Source organism: Pygocentrus nattereri, chromosome 4, assembly GCF_015220715.1.
Source record: "Pygocentrus nattereri isolate fPygNat1 chromosome 4, fPygNat1.pri, whole genome shotgun sequence".
Lineage (NCBI taxonomy): Eukaryota > Metazoa > Chordata > Actinopteri > Characiformes > Serrasalmidae > Pygocentrus > Pygocentrus nattereri.
The window spans coordinates 19,944,684-19,962,016 of NC_051214.1; the positions used below are offsets into that span (position 1 = coordinate 19,944,684).

The 17,333-nt window shown below is 41.4% G+C and overlaps 1 protein-coding gene across 3 annotated transcripts in view; it reads left to right on the forward strand.

The window, feature by feature from the left end:
• The first annotated feature begins 3,532 nt into the window (after window positions 1–3,532).
• Window positions 3,533–17,333, forward strand: part of adgrg6 (adhesion G protein-coupled receptor G6) — a 121,094-nt gene continuing 107,293 nt past the window's right edge. For all 3 annotated transcript variants that reach the window (XM_037537391.1, XM_017701075.2, XM_017701076.2), the window contains exons 1-2: window positions 3,533–3,822; window positions 11,370–11,458. In XM_037537391.1, coding sequence (XP_037393288.1) covers window positions 3,821–3,822; window positions 11,370–11,458 — 91 coding nt within the window. In that variant the 5' untranslated portion in view covers window positions 3,533–3,820. The remainder of the gene's footprint in view (window positions 3,823–11,369; window positions 11,459–17,333) is intronic.

A 17,333-nucleotide genomic window follows, 5' to 3' on the forward strand; every position in this document is an offset into this window, starting at 1 on the left:
GCTTGTTGAGGCTTTTGCTGGGACATCCAGAAAGCTAGATTACAGTAATCTAGCCTTGAGGTAATAAATGCATGAACTAGCTTTTCTGCATCCTGTAGAGATAATGCATTTCTTAATTTAGCGATATTGCAGAGATGCAGGAAGGCTGTTCTAGTGATATTAGTTATATGTGCGTCGAAGGACAGATCAGGGTCTATCATGACACCAAGATTTTTAACAGTTGAGCTTGATGCAACTGAGAAATTGTTAAGTGTCATGTTAGACAGTTTGTTTCTAGCTGCTTTTGGTCCAAGAAGCAGGACCTCTGTTTTATCTGAGTTAAATAGAAGAAAGATACTTGACAGCCAGTCTTTTATGTCTTTTACACAGTCCTCAATCTTACTAAGTTTAATTTTATCATCCGGTTCACTTGATATGTATAACTGAGTACCATCAGCATAGCAGTGGAAATTTATGCCGTGTTTACTGATAATGGTGCCCAGTGGTAGCATATATATTGTGAACAATATAGGTCCTAAAACAGAGCCTTGTGGAACACCATACTTTACTTTTGCAAGGACAGATGATTCACCCTTTACATTAATGAACTGATAAAGATCAGTGAGGTAGGATCTGAACCAGGAAAAAGCTGTTTCTGTTACCCCTACAAAGTTTTCTAGTCTATCTAGTAAGATAGCGTGGTCTATTGTGTCAAATGCTCATTTCCTTTGACACATTTCCTTTGTCAGAGAATAATAAAAGATCATTTACAATATTTACTAGTGCTGTCTCTGTACAATGATGTGGCTTAAAATCAGACTGAAATTTTTCATATAAATAGTAGCTTAATTGTTTTGCTACCGCTTTTTCCAAGATCTTAGATATAAAGGGGAGATTCGAGAGAGGTTTATAATTTGATAATTTGCAGGGATTGAGGTCAGCTTTCTTAGTCAGCGGTCTAATTACTGCTAGTTTGAGTTTTCGGGATGTATTCCAATTGGATCTGACATACAAGTAGAAGATTTTGTGTACGAGAGAATTTTAACTAGTTCATTTTCTTGAAGTAAGGTAAACGATTCCAGCCTATCTGTAATGATTATAATATTCTCAAAATTTAGATCATAAGGCAGCAGGTTTTTTTCTTTTGTTTTTTTTGGTTTTTTTTCTTTTCCTTTATAATTAGGAACCAGGCATCAGGATGTTTACAACACAAATACATTTTATTTACTTTCTAAAACTACCAATGAATGTGTCTTGAGTTTGTGATTCTGATAATAGTAAAACAGTGATAAATCTGAGAAAGTTTTCTTTGGGGTCTATTTTGCCTAACATTTATCCTGAATGTGTCCCCCGCCATGAATGGATTTTAAAAATACATTTTAGGCCAAAACCTTTAAATTAAAACTATCCTAAAACAGCATCTCTGGCATCAGGGAGTGTATTTGTATATAGTAATATGTGTAATATATTTTGGTGAAGTCTTAAAGGCAGTAAATCACTTCCATGGCCCCAGGTGTATAAAGCCAAGCCCCTAGGCCTGCAGACTGCTTCTACAAACATTATTGAAAGAATGGGTGGTGTAAAGCGCCACCACTGGACTCTAGAGCAGTGGAGACGTGTTCTCTGGAGTGACCAATCATGCTTCTCCATCTGGAGATCCGATGGACGAGTCTGGGTTTGGCGGTTGCCAGGAGAACGGTACTTGTCTGACAGCATTGTGCCAAGTGTAAAGCTTGGTGGAGGGGGAATTATGGTGTGGACTTTTTTTCAGGAGTTGGGCTCGGCCTCTTAGTTCCAGTGAAAGGAACTCTTAATGCTTCAGTACCAAGAGATTTTGGACAATTTCATGCTCCCAACTTTGTGGGAAAAGTTTGGGGACACTCCCTTCCTGTTCCAACATGACTGCGCACCAGTGCACAAAGCAGGTCCATAAAGACATGGATAAGCCAGTTTGGTGTGGAAGAACTTGACTGGCCTGCCCAGAGTCCTGACCTCAACCTAGAACACCATTGGGATGAATTAGAGCGAAGACTGTGAGCCAGGCCTTCTTGTCCCACATCAGTGTCTGACCTCACAAATGTGCTTCTGGAAGACTGGTCAAAAATTCCCATAAACACACTCCTAACCCTTGTGGAAAGTCTTCCCAGAAGAGTTGAAGCTGTTATAGCTGCAAAGGGTGGGTCACTCAATTTCATGTGTGTGAAGGGAGACAAGCGAATACTGTTGGAAATATAGTATATATTATAAAAATGGTGGGATTTCCTGAAGGTAAGTGTTGTGAAACATGAACGTGATCTTTATTTACCCTAAAATTTAACCAAGAGACAATGTGTTTGAGCTGAACCAAAGCCTAAACTGTAAGCTGTGCAAATTGGAAGAGGTGCATGTTTTCAGTTATCCGAGCCTGTTATAACTTACTGAAGCTATCTGACCAGTAGATCTCTCCTGACACTGAAACAGAAGCCCAGCTGGTCAAGACTTCACCAAACATCCTTGTTCTCCAGTCTGTTCCCAAGGTTATATGAAAGTGGCAGAAAAAGCAGAGAGAGAGACACATATGGGTCATTCCATGGAAACGTCCATTTTTGTCCATTTACACTTAAAAAAAAAAAATGTTAGGGTTACAATTTATTTAGATTTTAAAATGAAACAATGAATCATTTTACCAATTACATTTTCTTGATCCGTCAATTTAGCAATATTGTTTTTTAAATCAATCATATAGAATTCCGAACACCACAGAAGAGCTCGTTCTCAGTCATGTGTGAAGGCTGAGGCCATATTTTGAGGTAAAAAAACACTTTTTCTGTCATTTTAACTGCAATAATCTATACATGACTATGGAATATATGAATTAAATGGCAAAGAAAACGAATAAATATTATAAAATATAGAATGAAAGTTCCCCAGGAGTTGTCACTGGTGTTACCGCGAAACAAAAAAAAATCTCTTATTTTGAAGTAAAAGTCACACTGATGATGTCACTCGACCTCCTTTTACCTGTTTTCTGAGGATCTTTATGAAGAAAAGCTCAGGGCGAGTCCACTGTGTCTTTCAGTTCTCAGAGATTTTCTCATTCAGCTCATGATCTCATATGAAGCTTTTGGCTGAAGTCACTGTTGTGACCGACTTTATTCTGAGGTCACTGTGAAAAAATAGAACACAAATGGATTAAATTCCATATTTTAGTGGATGATCCATGATTGACAGCAAGTGGTTTAATGCGCTGTAGCAGTTTTCATGAAAAATGTCTCTGGTGTTACCTTTACCACGAGGATCAGTGACACCAGTGACTCCTGTGGAGAGACGTTTGTGTAGAATGACCCATAAACACAGACTCCTACACAGTATATGCCCTTATAGACGGACAGGACTAGAATAAAGAAGACAAGCCACCTTACAAGCGACGACCCGTCGTCAAAACATGTGAATTTGGGCTTTATTCGTTTCTTTTTCTGCAGCTCATCCGTGCGTAAGAGCTCACTTCGGTCCCTTTCTCTCTGAACCCGAGGGGCTTCTCTGAAAGGGTGGGGCGCTGTGGAGAACGGCCTCCAGCTGTGCCACTCGACGCCGCTGCCGTGTCTGAGGTAAACTCCTCGCTGCCGTCCCAGCATCTGCAGCAGGCGGAGAACAGGTCATTCACACGAGCCTGGGCGACCAGCTGCGACCTGAAAGGGGCTTTTTCTCGCTCGTGTGCGGCAACATGTTCGTCTTTGTCCGGCGTGGCGCGTAAAAGCCGGACGGGAACCTTGGAAAAGAAGTTTTGTGAAGTTGAAAACTGCGCCTTGGACGTCAGAGGAAGAAATAATGATCCTCCGAAGAGTCGAGCCTCAATGAAATAATGTAAGTCCACACTTTGAACGCAGACAGTCCTCTGAGCTTCAGGTTTAAGGGACATTTTGTGGTTTTTATCGTGTTTCCTCCTGTTTTCTTGACTCGGTTTGCTACCAAAGCCAATCTCGCTGCTTCACTGGGGCTTTTGTGCTGTTTTTCGTTCCTCTGTCATGAAGCTCTGGTATCTTAATGGGGAAACTGTGGCTCTTGGTGAAGCTTGCTAGCTTTCATACACGTGGGAGGGAAAAATGACCTGAAAAGCTGGAAAAATGGCTAGAAATGGCAAAATGAGGGAAGATAAAGATCTCCAAAGGCTGTGTTTTACGTAACCATGATAGCCACCCTGCTGTAGAGAAGAGTGAGGACACCTACACTGATGCATGTCAGAAGAGCCTCTGCTGTTGACAGCCATGTATTTCATGTATTTCAGGGGCATCAAATAATGTGTGAAAAAGAGAGAAACGCCACCCTGGATCAACACCACATTCCTGAAGAGATTTCCTCGGTGTCAGTCCCATTAAGGGCGATATAGGCTGTGAATATCAAGGTCTTGTTGGTTCCTCTCCCTCAATATGGAAGTTCCCTCAGCACACCCTGTCCTAGGTTTGCCTACTTGGAGAGCTTTGTGTTTTTCAGGCCCTGTTTTCTGACTTCTTAGACGTGTGAATGTCAGGACTTGGGGTTTCCAAGTCTTTCTTGCCATCTGATGAATCAAGTTCTTTATCCGGCTCGCCTGGAGCGCTGAGCGCTGGCCCCATTCATGGGCATTTGCATATTCCAAGGGGAACATTCGGAACAATGTTCACGTCTTATGTGTTTCGTATAATGCCACGAATCGCATGAATCTTTAAAATCAGGCAAACAAATGGCTGTTGGTAGAAGACGCCCAACTGCTTGTGTAATTACTTGCTCCTTTTGAGGGGTTGAATAGGTTTTTTTCTTCTTCAACACGCTCTGTGTAATCGTCTCTAAGAAGATCTGATTCTTCATTCTAAAGGAATCAAGAATAACTTTGTGAAATGGTTTCTTTTCTTCTTCGGCCCTTTGTGGGCCTTTGGGAAGGGATGCATTGCGTGGATTTGATGAAACGCACTAGTAGCTTAAATAAAATATGACTCCAAGGCTTCGCTATTGTGCTGCTGGCTTTTCAGCCCCCCATTCCACTGTGGTGCACTGTGGGATTGGAATACACATCTCTTTTATCTCGTCTGATTGTTCCTCCGTCTGAGCTGTCGTGCTGAAACAGGATCTGGGGACCCCACACATGATCTTGTGACTTCTCGCACTTCTAGTGGGTCTGAAACAAAAGGTTTTGGGCCTGAGTGTTATTGACCGCAGTGCTGCGTGTGTTGATGCTGTAAACACTTTTTCATTAGCCTGGATTCCACAATGAAAAGACTCTTTCCATTCGTAAATCAATGGCCAGTGGAACCGTTCAAGCGCATACAGTTATGAGCTTGAATAGAGGGATCTCCGGTGTAAAGGAGTTGGGTTTCCTCAGTGGAGCTTTGATATTTGTGAATTGTAGATGCTGGACTTCACTTTCCGGGAAGCAGATTTCTCAAGCTTGTGTTTGAGGTGGTTTTTATTTGATGAAATACAGGGTGATTCAATTTGAGTTCAAAGTGACTTTTCACAGAACAATGCAGTGAACTGTAAATGGTTTAAATGAGCATAAAGTTTATTATGTAATTGTACAAGGTCTCAGTCTGAACCTCCTCCAGCTGTACGGACGACATCAACACCACAGTCAAACTCATCCCATACTGGATTGAGCGTGTCGGGCGTCGCTGCACTCACGGCTCTTTCAGTGTGATTTCGGAGATCATCCAGTGCTGTGCAACCAACGATGAACACTCTGAGCTGTTGGAGCTTCACTGCCCATGAAAATCACGCTGCACAGTTATGACGGATTCACTCTTATTGAAGTGGAGAACGCAGAATGTTTTCTGCTCAGGGGTCTCATCTCCTCTCAGACTGAAGGGAGCCAGTCAGAAACTCTTTGACCCCCTCTTACAATTGGATTGTGATTGGTTCCTTTCCGCCTCATGGTGGTAAAAATATGGCTCTTTGAAATCTGATCAATCTTTTTTTAATCAGCTTGTATGTCTCAGGCTTAGCTTGTGATCCAGCTGGATCTAGTGTGTTTTCTGTTGGAGATTGGGCTTGCTCCCGATACCGGGTGTTGGACTGGTTCCATCATACTTTTCTCTGCTGTTAAACCAGCAAATATAACTTATTACATATTTTAAATTGCATCTGCATCAGTATGTGTCATTAATAAAATGTTGGGTGGTCACTTGATATGTTTGTGTGGCCGTTACTAATTGCATTGACCTCACGTTTCACAAATTAGTATGTTTTTCACAGCATTAGACAGCCGAGCTCAGGCTTTTGAGTCTTCTTGGTTTTCTCAGTTACTGTTTTCAACCAAAAAAAAAAAAAAAATGAAGTGCAGTCAGAAGCGATGATGTAGCAAGCTTGGCTCTTATGGAACAGAGGCCTCCTTCATGTGTGTGAGGGAGAGCAGAGCCTGTTGGCAGATGTACATCACAATCCATTACACTGCGGCACGGCTGCACGACCGTGTGATTAACTAATGGTAACTCAGCTCGGTGCAGAAGGCTGAGCTCCCATCACCCTGAAAGCATATGGTTTGGAAAAGAGACCTTTGTGCATGAGGGTAGTTATTCTCTCCATTTGAAGAAAACCAAAGGTCTGCGCTGTTTACAGTGTGTGAATGGAAACACATTTGACAGTTTGTTTGCAGCATGGGAAACTTTTTACCCTTGCTTTTTGATTTCGAGCTGGAGAGATGAGCATTGAATAAAGGTTTATATTATTGAGCGTAATAGTTTACTGTCACTGCCGTCGGATCAAAACCTCCTATCTCCAAAATGTTAACTTTACAGGAGAAGGAAACAACATCTTTACTTTTAACATAAGTCAATGGAACCAGACGTCTTTTCACGTCATTCTGGGCCGTTTCTTTTGGTCCGTTTATCGTGAAAATTTCATACAACGTAAAAGGCTGTAGGCATTTTCAGATTATGTCAAAAACCGAGAAGTGTATATCAATGAATGTGTATAATTTCCTGAAAGCTATAGAATTTCCTGGAAGGCATCTGTATGTTGAGCTTTTTGAGCTTAATTAATTATTTCATATTATTTCACATCTTTGTGAAATGTGAGGATCTAAACTGCCATTTTATAGAGCGTTGAGCTAAAGTGATGAAACTAGAGACGTTTAATGTTGATGAGGGTTTTTTTCCTGGACAGAAATTTGGAATTTTCTAATAATAATTCCAATAACCACTCATGCATGTCAGTTTTTACATACTCACCTGATTGCAATAGTTTAAGCTGACCACGATTAGCTTCCACTCAAAGTTGAGAGCATTTTTTCCACCTTTTTGTCATGACAGTGACTGTATGTTTATGTATATGTTTAAAATTCCATGATCATCATCATCTTTGGGAAGCCTAAGATCTCTGGACTCTATGCTCAACCACAAGGCAGTGTAGAACCTTCAGCTCACGCTTTTGTTAGAGTTTTTTACCCGTTCAGTCCTGAAGAGAGAGCCTGTCCCGATTGGCACCCTGTGGTCCTCCTCCACGTCTGCATTTTGGTCACTCAAAGCCAAGGCAAGTTTATTTATATAGCACTGCTGTCATTCCAAATGGGAAAATTACAGACCGTTACAAAAATATAATTAAAAACAACATAAACACAATTAAGATACCCTTATTAGTCCCACAACAGGGAAATTTCACCTCCACATTTAACCCATCCGTGAAGTGAAATACCACATACACACTAGTGAGCACACACACACACTCGTGGGCAGTGAGCACACTTGCCCGGAGCGGTGGGCAGCCCAATTCGCAGCGCCCAGGAGCAGTTGGGGGTTAGGTGTCTTGCTCAAGGACACCTCAGTCATGTGCTGTCAGCTCTGGGGATCAAACCGGCGACCTTCCGGTCACGAGGCTGGATCCCTAACCTCCAGCCCATGACTGCCCACGATGATTATTTTATTTATGCATTTAAAAGAGAAAATCATTAGATTGAAAATCAAATTAGGCTTTCAATTTATTTTCACACTCATTTTGCAGTTTTACAGAAAGTGAAACTTGAGTTCCACGAGGATTGGCGGTGCTCGCTTACACATTTATAAAGGAAAGACAAAAATAAAATAAATAAATAGACAATGTCTGCTTCATAAAGTTGCGAACCATTCTGTAAATCTTCATTTACTGTTCTTGTAAAAAAAGGGAATGAGTGACTTTGGAAATCTGTCATTTAAATTAGGAGTTAAATTAGTCAAATAATCAAATTAAAAGCTAAAAGTTAGATTAGGATTGAAAAAAAGTGTCGTTACAGAGGGAAAAGGGGCCGGAAATGTTAAGAGTGGGAACAGGAACGTTTTCAGGCTGGTTTAAAGTGTCCAGCGTCAGGGCTCTTCTATTGCCCTCTGTCCAGTGGGTCCATTTACGAGCTGCATAGTGTCCAAACACTGCTTCTCTGTGTTTAGTCCTCACCTTCAGCAGGACTGACTGACTAGTTGATGCAGTCTTCCAGAAAAAGGGTTACATAGAGGGTGATAGTGAGTGGCAGAAATGAGACCACCTATGGCCTTGCCACATCCATGAGTGCACACTCAGTTGAGGACAGTAGGGAGCACAAGTGGTCCAATTAGAACAGGGCTAAAGACGACTGCAGCCACCTAAAGGTCATCACAGGTGCGCTGATAAACGTGTTCAGTTTCATTTTAGGCCCAATTCTTTTCCTCATTTTTACCCCTGCCCCTTGCTTTCGAGTGCCACCTCGCCCCTTTGGGACTGAATTACAAGAGGTAGTGGTTGAAATCTTCTCTATGAACTTGGAAGACCCTCAAATAAAAAGAGCATCACTTCATTAACAGCTACTGGCGCTGCTCTGTAGGCGACCCTGCCCGTCTGCAGTGACAGCAGAGGAGGGTAAAGTTCAGCTCTTCACTGCTGGGCTTTAGTTACATTTAGGGATCATACGCCTTCAAAGAGGGGGGCAATTATTTATTATCACCCACCCACCCACCACTAATTCAGTGATATGAAGCTGAAGTCAGATATTCTCCAGATTCTTGTTTGAAGTTTCCTGTTCCACCTTAAATGGTGCAGCAGTTACATTGTGGCACTTCAGGCGTCAGAACTGCTGGACTATTTAAGGTGGAACGGGAAAGTTAGCTAGCTAGCTACCGAGATATTAACATGCTGTTAGTGATTTTTTATGCTTGTTATGAAGAAAAACGACCAAAATACACGGAAACAACATTAAACTGACATAAAACAGTGATTATCGTCGTTTTTGAACTTGGAAAATTCTCAAATTTGTGGGTTTCTGTGGTCTCTTGTGCTCCATCTTTTCCAGCTGTTTTTTTTTTCCCCTAAAAACACTGTTTGGAATCTGAAAAACCTCTGGTTGGAGGCCATGTAGCTCTAAACACTTCACCCCACCCTCTATCTCAGCAAGAATCAGGACACCCTACCCCTAGAAACAAATGCACAAAACGGAGGGCTGAGAGCTCAGTGGTAGGGGCGAGGGGTGAAATGGGACAGGGCCTAACACTCATACAGGTTTAACGAAATAAAACTTTGCCATTATTGACTAGGTTTGTTGTATTTAGTGTCAACTAACCTTTCACAAACTCACTGAGGTCGTTTACATGCACTTAAATAATTGAAATCTACATGCACTTGAGTAATCAGATAACGGGGAAACTCCAGGTCTACTTGAGTCAGACAGTAATCAGATTTGTGCTTAACAACCAGCCAATAAACTCGCAGAAGACAATGTGACGTAACGTAAAACTCAAACTTCATACCGCAGCTTTTTTTTAAACATCTCGCCGCTTTGCCTGAAAATATGAACACACGTCATATGGAAGATGAAGAATGTCAAAATCCTTCATTCTGCTGGCTTATTTCTGGTACCGCTGTCTGCTCTCGTGCATGCACAGACTGAGAAATCTGAAAGAAAGCAGCGTAAGAGAACATGCACTGAGAAATCTGATTACTGAGCTAAAATCCAGCCTCTTAATCAGATTCTTAATCGGCTTTCTAGATCAGAGTACGGTGTTCACATGACCACTTGAATAATGTGAAAGCTGCAGAAATCTGATTATGATCGGATTATTGAGTGCCTGCAAACACACTCGCTGTTTTGTAGCTAAAAACTACAAGGTGAAATAAGTTCCGACGCGATTAGGCCAGGAATGTTAGCTGACTTAACAGCGTTTGTCTGTTTATCTGAAAGGCCTTAGATTGTCTGCCTTTCTCGGGATCAGTTTCTAGCCATGTCACGTACTCTGGATTCGTGCTCTGGGTTTAGCATAGTTAAAGTGTTACGGCACTGAGAGGTGCTTTTCACGGACGCTGCGTGTCGTCGTCCTGACTCATTTGCCATGCGGAACTTGTGGAACTTTTGTGGAACTTTTAGGGAATATCGGATTTGACTGACCTTTCCTAGTCATTTTTTTTGCTGCTTTTTCATGCTGTGCTGTGCAGGAATAGAGCAGCTCCTCTTTACGTGTGTTGTGCCATCCATGGTGCCGTTAAACTCCTTTATTCTGGAAGTCATTACGGCTGACATGAGAGAGTGATTTATCATTATGTAACGGCTGCTCCTGCACGGCTGCGGCCTTTTCTGTGCAGAAAACGTTGTTTCCATGCCACTAATGCATAATTTAAACCTTCGAAACGCTCCCAAATCATAGACAGGAGTATGAATGAAGATATTGTACTCCTCTGTGTAACTGCGCTCTGAGATCTTCCCTCTGAAATGGGACAAACCTCAAATAATAAGTGCATCACTTCATTAACAGCTACAAGCGCTGCTCTGCAGTGACAGCAGAGGAGGGTAAAGTTCAGCTCCTCACTGCTGGGCTTTAGTTACATTTAGGGCATCATAGAGTTTTCAAAGAGGGGGGCAATTATTTATTATCACCCACCCCTAATTCTTCAGTGATATGAAGCTGAAGTCAGATATTCACCAGATTCTTGTTCAAATTTTCCTGTTCCACCTTAAAGGGAGTAGCATTACATTCAGGCATCAGAACTGCTGGACTATTTAAGGTGGAAAGAGAAAGTTAGCTAGCGAGACATCAGCATGCTATTAGTGATTTTTTATGCTTGTTATGAAGAAAAATGACCATAAAACACTGAAGCGGCTATAACGGGAGAATAACATGGTTATCGTAATTTTTTTAAGGTAGAAAATTCTCATATTTGTGGGTTTCTTTGGTATTTTGTGCTCCAGCTCGCCGGTTTTTCTTTTTTTTTCCCCCCGTACCTCTCTGTTTGGAGTCGGTTTGGAGGGCCATGTAGCCCCAACGCTTCACCCCACCCCTCTATCTTAGCAAGAATCGGGACACCCTACCCCTAGAGGTGATCGCACAAAACAGAGGGCTAAGGGCTCAGTGGTGGGGCGAGGGGTGAAATGGGATTAAGCCTAGCAGAGCAGTGAACTGAAAGGGATTATGCATTAATGCATGTTTTTCTTCATTATTCTTGTATGGCAGGGTGTCATACATCAGTGGTCGATGGTGGAGATGGAAGTTCCGGAACATTGTCCCAGTCCTCCTGCTCCTGATATGCATCCCAAAGTCAGGTAAAGGAGCACAGCAGCCGTCTTTCAGAGTTTGATTACTCTTGGATACGTATTGCATACATTTCAATGGCTTCCAGCTTTATGAATAAGAATATTTGAACACTTAAAGTTATTCACTTGTTTTGCGCTTGTTTTGCTTATTGTCATTGCTCTCATTTCATTAATTCCCTTCACACTTTCATTTCATCTCTCATGCTTCCATGTTTTGTTGCTTTTGTACCTTATTTATGTGTATAAATGTGCTGTAATCTCTGTTTTTTCCCTTAAGTTGTATTAACCAGAGATGGCACCAGTTTGATACCAAGTATCAGGCTGATATCACCAGAAAATGGTTGGTTGGATATTGGAGGGAAAGAAGGAATCTAATCCAGTACTGTAACAAACCTAGCCTGAAAAGGGTCACACTCACTTTGTGTGGTGTGATGTTTGGCTGTGTATTTGTTTCTGTAGGTTCAAACAGAGTTTGAGTAGTTTGAGCGATTGCCTAGATCTTAAAGGAAGTATTTCAATGAGAAATTGTTTATTTTAAAGCTTAGTAGATTTTAAGGCAAAATTATTGGATCAGAATTGGCTGAAAGTCAAGCGTTTGATATCGGTATTGGAAAAGATGTGGTATCGTGCCATCACTTGCGTTAACCTGGCGTTTTGTCCTATCTTTGCATGTTGGGTGGATCATTGCAACAGAGTGTTGTCTATTTTTCTCTGTTTCTAACATTTTCTGAAATTCCAGAATCTTATATCCTTAACTGATGTCCCTTGAAGCGAGTGTCAAAGAGCAAAGCATTTTATTCTGTCATTCTCTGGCTATGAGTTCAGGGATAAAAGTGAAGCATCTTTCACAGCCTTGTTTAATCAGGTGGTATAAAGTACGGAGCAAAAGACCCCTTTTCATTAATTTCGTTTCCTAGCAAAACAGCCATTAAGTACAAGTGGAAAACAAATATTTAATAGAAAAAATCAAATATAATAATAATAAATAATTTGGTATAATAAATAATACCAAAATTTTCACTGTCCATCTTTTGGCTTTATTACAGCTTCCAATCCTGTTTTCAGTGTTTCAAAAACATCTGTAGGGATATTTTTCAACACCTCCACAGTTTCAGTCATAGAAGTTTGCATTTTCTGCTTCTCACGACCAAAAATGACCAAACACAGTCCGTGATGTTGAGGTCTGGACTCTGGGGTGGCCAGTCCATTGTTCTGAGAACACCAGCGGCTTCATTGTTTGATTTGCAGGTTTTGTCTATTTCTGTTTCTCAGTGAGAAACCGTTCTTCTTGATCAGCTACCCATCCTTCCAGACCCATAGCGCTGAGACGTCTTCTCACAGGCAAAAGATGGACAGAAACACCTGTGGTTGTTTTTCTCTCACAGATGAAAGTGCATTCTTTGTGGTCTGCCAGCTTTTGCACAGTTGCTAGGACTTCGGGTTTCTTCTAAGAAAGTCTTTTCAAGAATTTTTACTCTTTTAGTTTAGTAAAGTAAGTTTTAGAGTAACTTTTATCATATCTTCCTTTGACTTGTGGCTTCTTTATGCGAGAGTATTAAGACATTTGTGTAAACTACTCAGAAATGTCTTCTGAAAAATGGCCATTTTGTCTGAAAATAGAGTATTTTAGTAGTGTACACAGTTATTTGGTCTAAAACTCATTTAAAAAGAAAAGAAAAAAATAAAACAATGAAACGGTTAATCATTCCTGGGCCCATTAGGATGGCTTAGGCTGCTTACATTAAAAATACTGTGCTAGAGTCAGTTGCCTACTTCATTCTCAAGCCAAACTATTAACGTTCATCCAGTCCTTTTGGAGGTGATTATAAACTAGCAGAAGTCTGTTTTTGGACCATTTACAAGTGTGTCTTAAGACTTACATGCAGTCCTATAATAGTAGCTCTCTGCGTATAAATGGTGCAGATACTTTGCCTGAGTTTTTCTAATCAAAAAATCATTGTTTCAATGCTTTTACTGGCATTTCTTGAAAGCCAGTAAAATCTCTGTGGTGCTCCATCGATCAGTCTTTCCAGAAGTCTTTTCTTCACCGGGTCTTTCTCCAGTCTAAAAAGAATCTCGTTCTATTTAGGCACATTCTATGGCAGCCATAGGTGGACGAGGCCAGCGAGAGATATTTACAGCTTTGGGCTTCTCAGGAGAAACAGGCTGGCGTAGGGGTTAGATTTAATGCCGGAAAACGTTGAAATTTTGAAGCTGTTCTAATGGCTGGGGAGGGAGACAACGGAGAGTTCCGGCATTCTTTGGAAAGAATTCATCTTAGTGAACGCTCGGCCCGTTGAAAATATTAATCTCACGTTTGACGAGGCAGCCAGGCGTACTTTCATGTGATCGCTTACTCAGGCATGTTCCTCATTGAAATACGGCTGAATTGGATGTTGCTCAAGCCTGAAATGGAGAACAGTGACTTGCTGATTGAATCTAATTAATGGCATTGTGTAAACAGTGCAGGGGGGAGACCAGCTGATCTTGAGGGGGGGGGGGGGGGGTAAGGGGGGGTGCGTCCTCATCATTATTGCACAACTGATTTGTTATTAAAACCAGATGGGAGGCAGATCTTCACGGGTGCGCAGCTTTGTTTATTTTGTTTTGCCTTTTTCATAGTCTGACCGCAAAAGTACACAGAGGCCGTCACTTGTTTTCTTCTGGGGTTGCCCTATTTTTCTAGCTTGTTTCTCATCGACATGGTGCATGCAGAGAGCGTGCTCTGCGGCGTCTCCGGATAACGCTTATGGGTGGGTTCGCTGGAGCGGAGCCCTGATCCCTCTGGAGCTTTTCAATAGGAATTCCGTGTCATTTCAAAACAAAGGGGGGGATTTTGAGCGTACGTTTGCTGTGAGGGGTTGTTGCCAGTTTATTACAGGTATCTCCATCTGACCCATAGTGCACACTGAAGGGGAACAACCAGGTGCCACCCGAACACACCCACCCGAGACACGGACGAACGTGCCTTTTGAATGACGCTTTCAATTAAGCAGTTGAGCAGCCCATGAAAGATATATGAGTTGTTGAGGACAGCAGCTGTGGTCTAAGCACTCCAGGTGAGCTGTCAAAAGAGAGTGAGAGAGAAAGAGAGAGAGAAAGAGAGAGAGAGAAGAGTATTGGTGAGAAGTCTCTGAGATTAAAGCATTCTCATATGTGATGCTGCTGAAAGGGCGCTATTTTTATCGCACAAAGCTTTGGATGGGTCTTTTTAGCCCCCTACGTGTCTGGCATTCCATCCCTTTGGCTCCATTTCACTGCCGCCTGCCTCTGAAAGGCCCTTTCTCTGATCAATTGTCCACACACTGTAATCAGACGTTCTCTCGCTGACCTTCATGGACCACCATATCACGACTGTTTACTCGACTCCCTGCTTTCATTTTCACCACAAACCTTTTCTCTCTTGATACTTATATCTGAACTCGAGCATTGGTCTGATACCAGCACTGTTAAGACGCTTGTGTTTCTTAATAACGGAGCATACAGGCTAGATTCATTAAACCCAGCAGCTCCAGCGCACAAGAACGTGCGGCACAGTGAAGCTGCTGTGAAGGTGATCAGCACTGGTGTCGTTTGAGAGCGGCAGTTTTTTCAGTATCCAAGGCAATGAAGTCAAAATCCATGTCTAAATGAGATCATTCATAATAAAGACTCGCGCCAAGTGATGCTCAGGTTGGCTGCCAGAATGGAAACGAGGGGAGAAAGAAAAACAAAGAAACAAAAAACCAAAAATCTCAGAAAAACGGAGCAATGAGTTTTAAAGGAAGTAAATTGTTTGGTAAAGATGCTTTATAGTTTTAATCAAAGAATCTGCTTTATTTGTAGGGATTTTATTTTAGAATGTAAGACTTTCCTGATTGGTAAGAATTTAAGCTTTTTTTGATCATTCCTGGGTCCAGCTTTCCAACATGAATAAACAATGAACGTGATATTTTCTCCACATAAAATAAAATGAAATAATGTTGAAATTTTGGTTACTTTGACAAGCTGTTCTGAGTTTGCACAAATATTACATTTTGGATACTGAAAATAAAATCTAAATTCCTTTAAAATCCATAATATATTAAAAACAGGAATAAAAATGGAACCTACATGCAAAAAATAAATAAATAAAAGAATCTCAATGTCAAAATTCTCTTCACTCATTTAGATCATGAGCTAAATCTTCCATATGCACTGCACTGTTGGAAATGAAGGTTCTGTATAGGTACATTTTTCGTTCATCAAGGTACAAATAATGTAAATGTTCCCTGAAAGGTACAGCAGTGGTTTTAAGGTCCAGTTATGAACACTTAACACTTTACTGGAGGGTGCCGTTCATAAGGCAACATGACACCTACATAAACTTGTCATGACAGTTGACATAGCCATACATAACTGTTTATAAATGCTTGTTCCAATAAGCGTCATTCGCTATGAAGGTGACATTTGCCAATTTTGATCAAAGTCAGATGACATCTGTTGTAATAAGCAAGTTATGTAGGATTATGTCAGTTGTAACGACAACCTTATGTAGGCATCATGAAGCCTTATGAACAGCACCCTACAGTAAAGGGTTAACGGTTTTTCCAGGTGAAAAGTTTGTATTTGTACCTTTTCATAACCAAATGTTTTAAAACAGAACAGTAGAATAAAAGCCTGGAGGCGAGGCAGGGTGTGTGTGGAGTCAGTACAGCTTAGAACATCATTTCAGTGGATTATGGTTCAGTTATGTTCCCTGACTAAAGGGACTAAGATGGAGCCTTGAGGGTCCCACGCCAGTGAGCGTTTCGTACCTTTATTTCTGAGAGTGTAGGGGCGATTTGACGTTGTTTCAAGTACAGTGTCAGTTACTGCCAGAGTGATTCAGATATGTTTCACTCTTTGCTCCTAACATAAATCCGACAGTGCGTTTTATGAGTCTTACCCTTTTGTCTCTTGTTGTCTCTCGATGCTCTGTCTGCCTGATACCTGATCCATTTAATACGGTTGGTATTGGCTCAGGACTGACTCTGTTCACCCCTCAGCTAATATTTCATATGCAGTATATTCAGAGACACTGGCTTTGTCCCCATTTAACTTATTCAAATCTGTCTCTGAGTGGTTGGCTCATATGCATATCCACATAGTACAATGGACCAGCGTGTGCAGTTGGAGCTTTCTTTGCACTGCTGAGTTGTCTATCACTATATATAAGAAGCATATGTTTGATTTTCTGTTGTTGTATGCATATGCTAGTTTACTCAGAATGGAGGTTTATAACACAAACAAAATAAATATCTATGAATTTCTGACTTTGATTGATCACATTCTTTATATATCTATGTAAATACAACAACAGCATTGAGAAATCATTATTAATGGAGAACAATAGATACACTATATTTCCAAACATATTCAGTCACCCATCCAAATCATTGAATTCAGGTGCTCCAATCACTTCCATGGCCACAGGTGTATAAAACCAAGCCCATAGGCCTCAGGAGCTCAGTGAATTCCAGCGTGGTACCGTGATCGGACACCACCTGTCCAACAAGTCCAGTCATGAAATTTCCTCACTACTAAATATTCCACAGTCAACTGTCAGTGGGATTATAACAAAGTGGAAGTGATTGGGAACGACAGGTGTGGGGTTGTTTTTCAGTAGTTGGGCTCGGCCCCTTAGTTCCAGTGAAAGGAACTCTTAATGCTTCAGCACCAAGAGATTTTGGACAATTTCATGCTCCCAACTTTGTGGGAACAGTTTGGGGACAGCCCCTTCCTGTTCCAGCATGACTGCGTACCAGTGCACAAAGCAGGTCCATAAAGACATGGATGAGCCAGTTTGGTGTGGAAGAACTAGCCTGGCCTGCACAGAGTCCTGACCTCAACCCAATAGAACACCTTTGGGATGAATTAGAGTGGA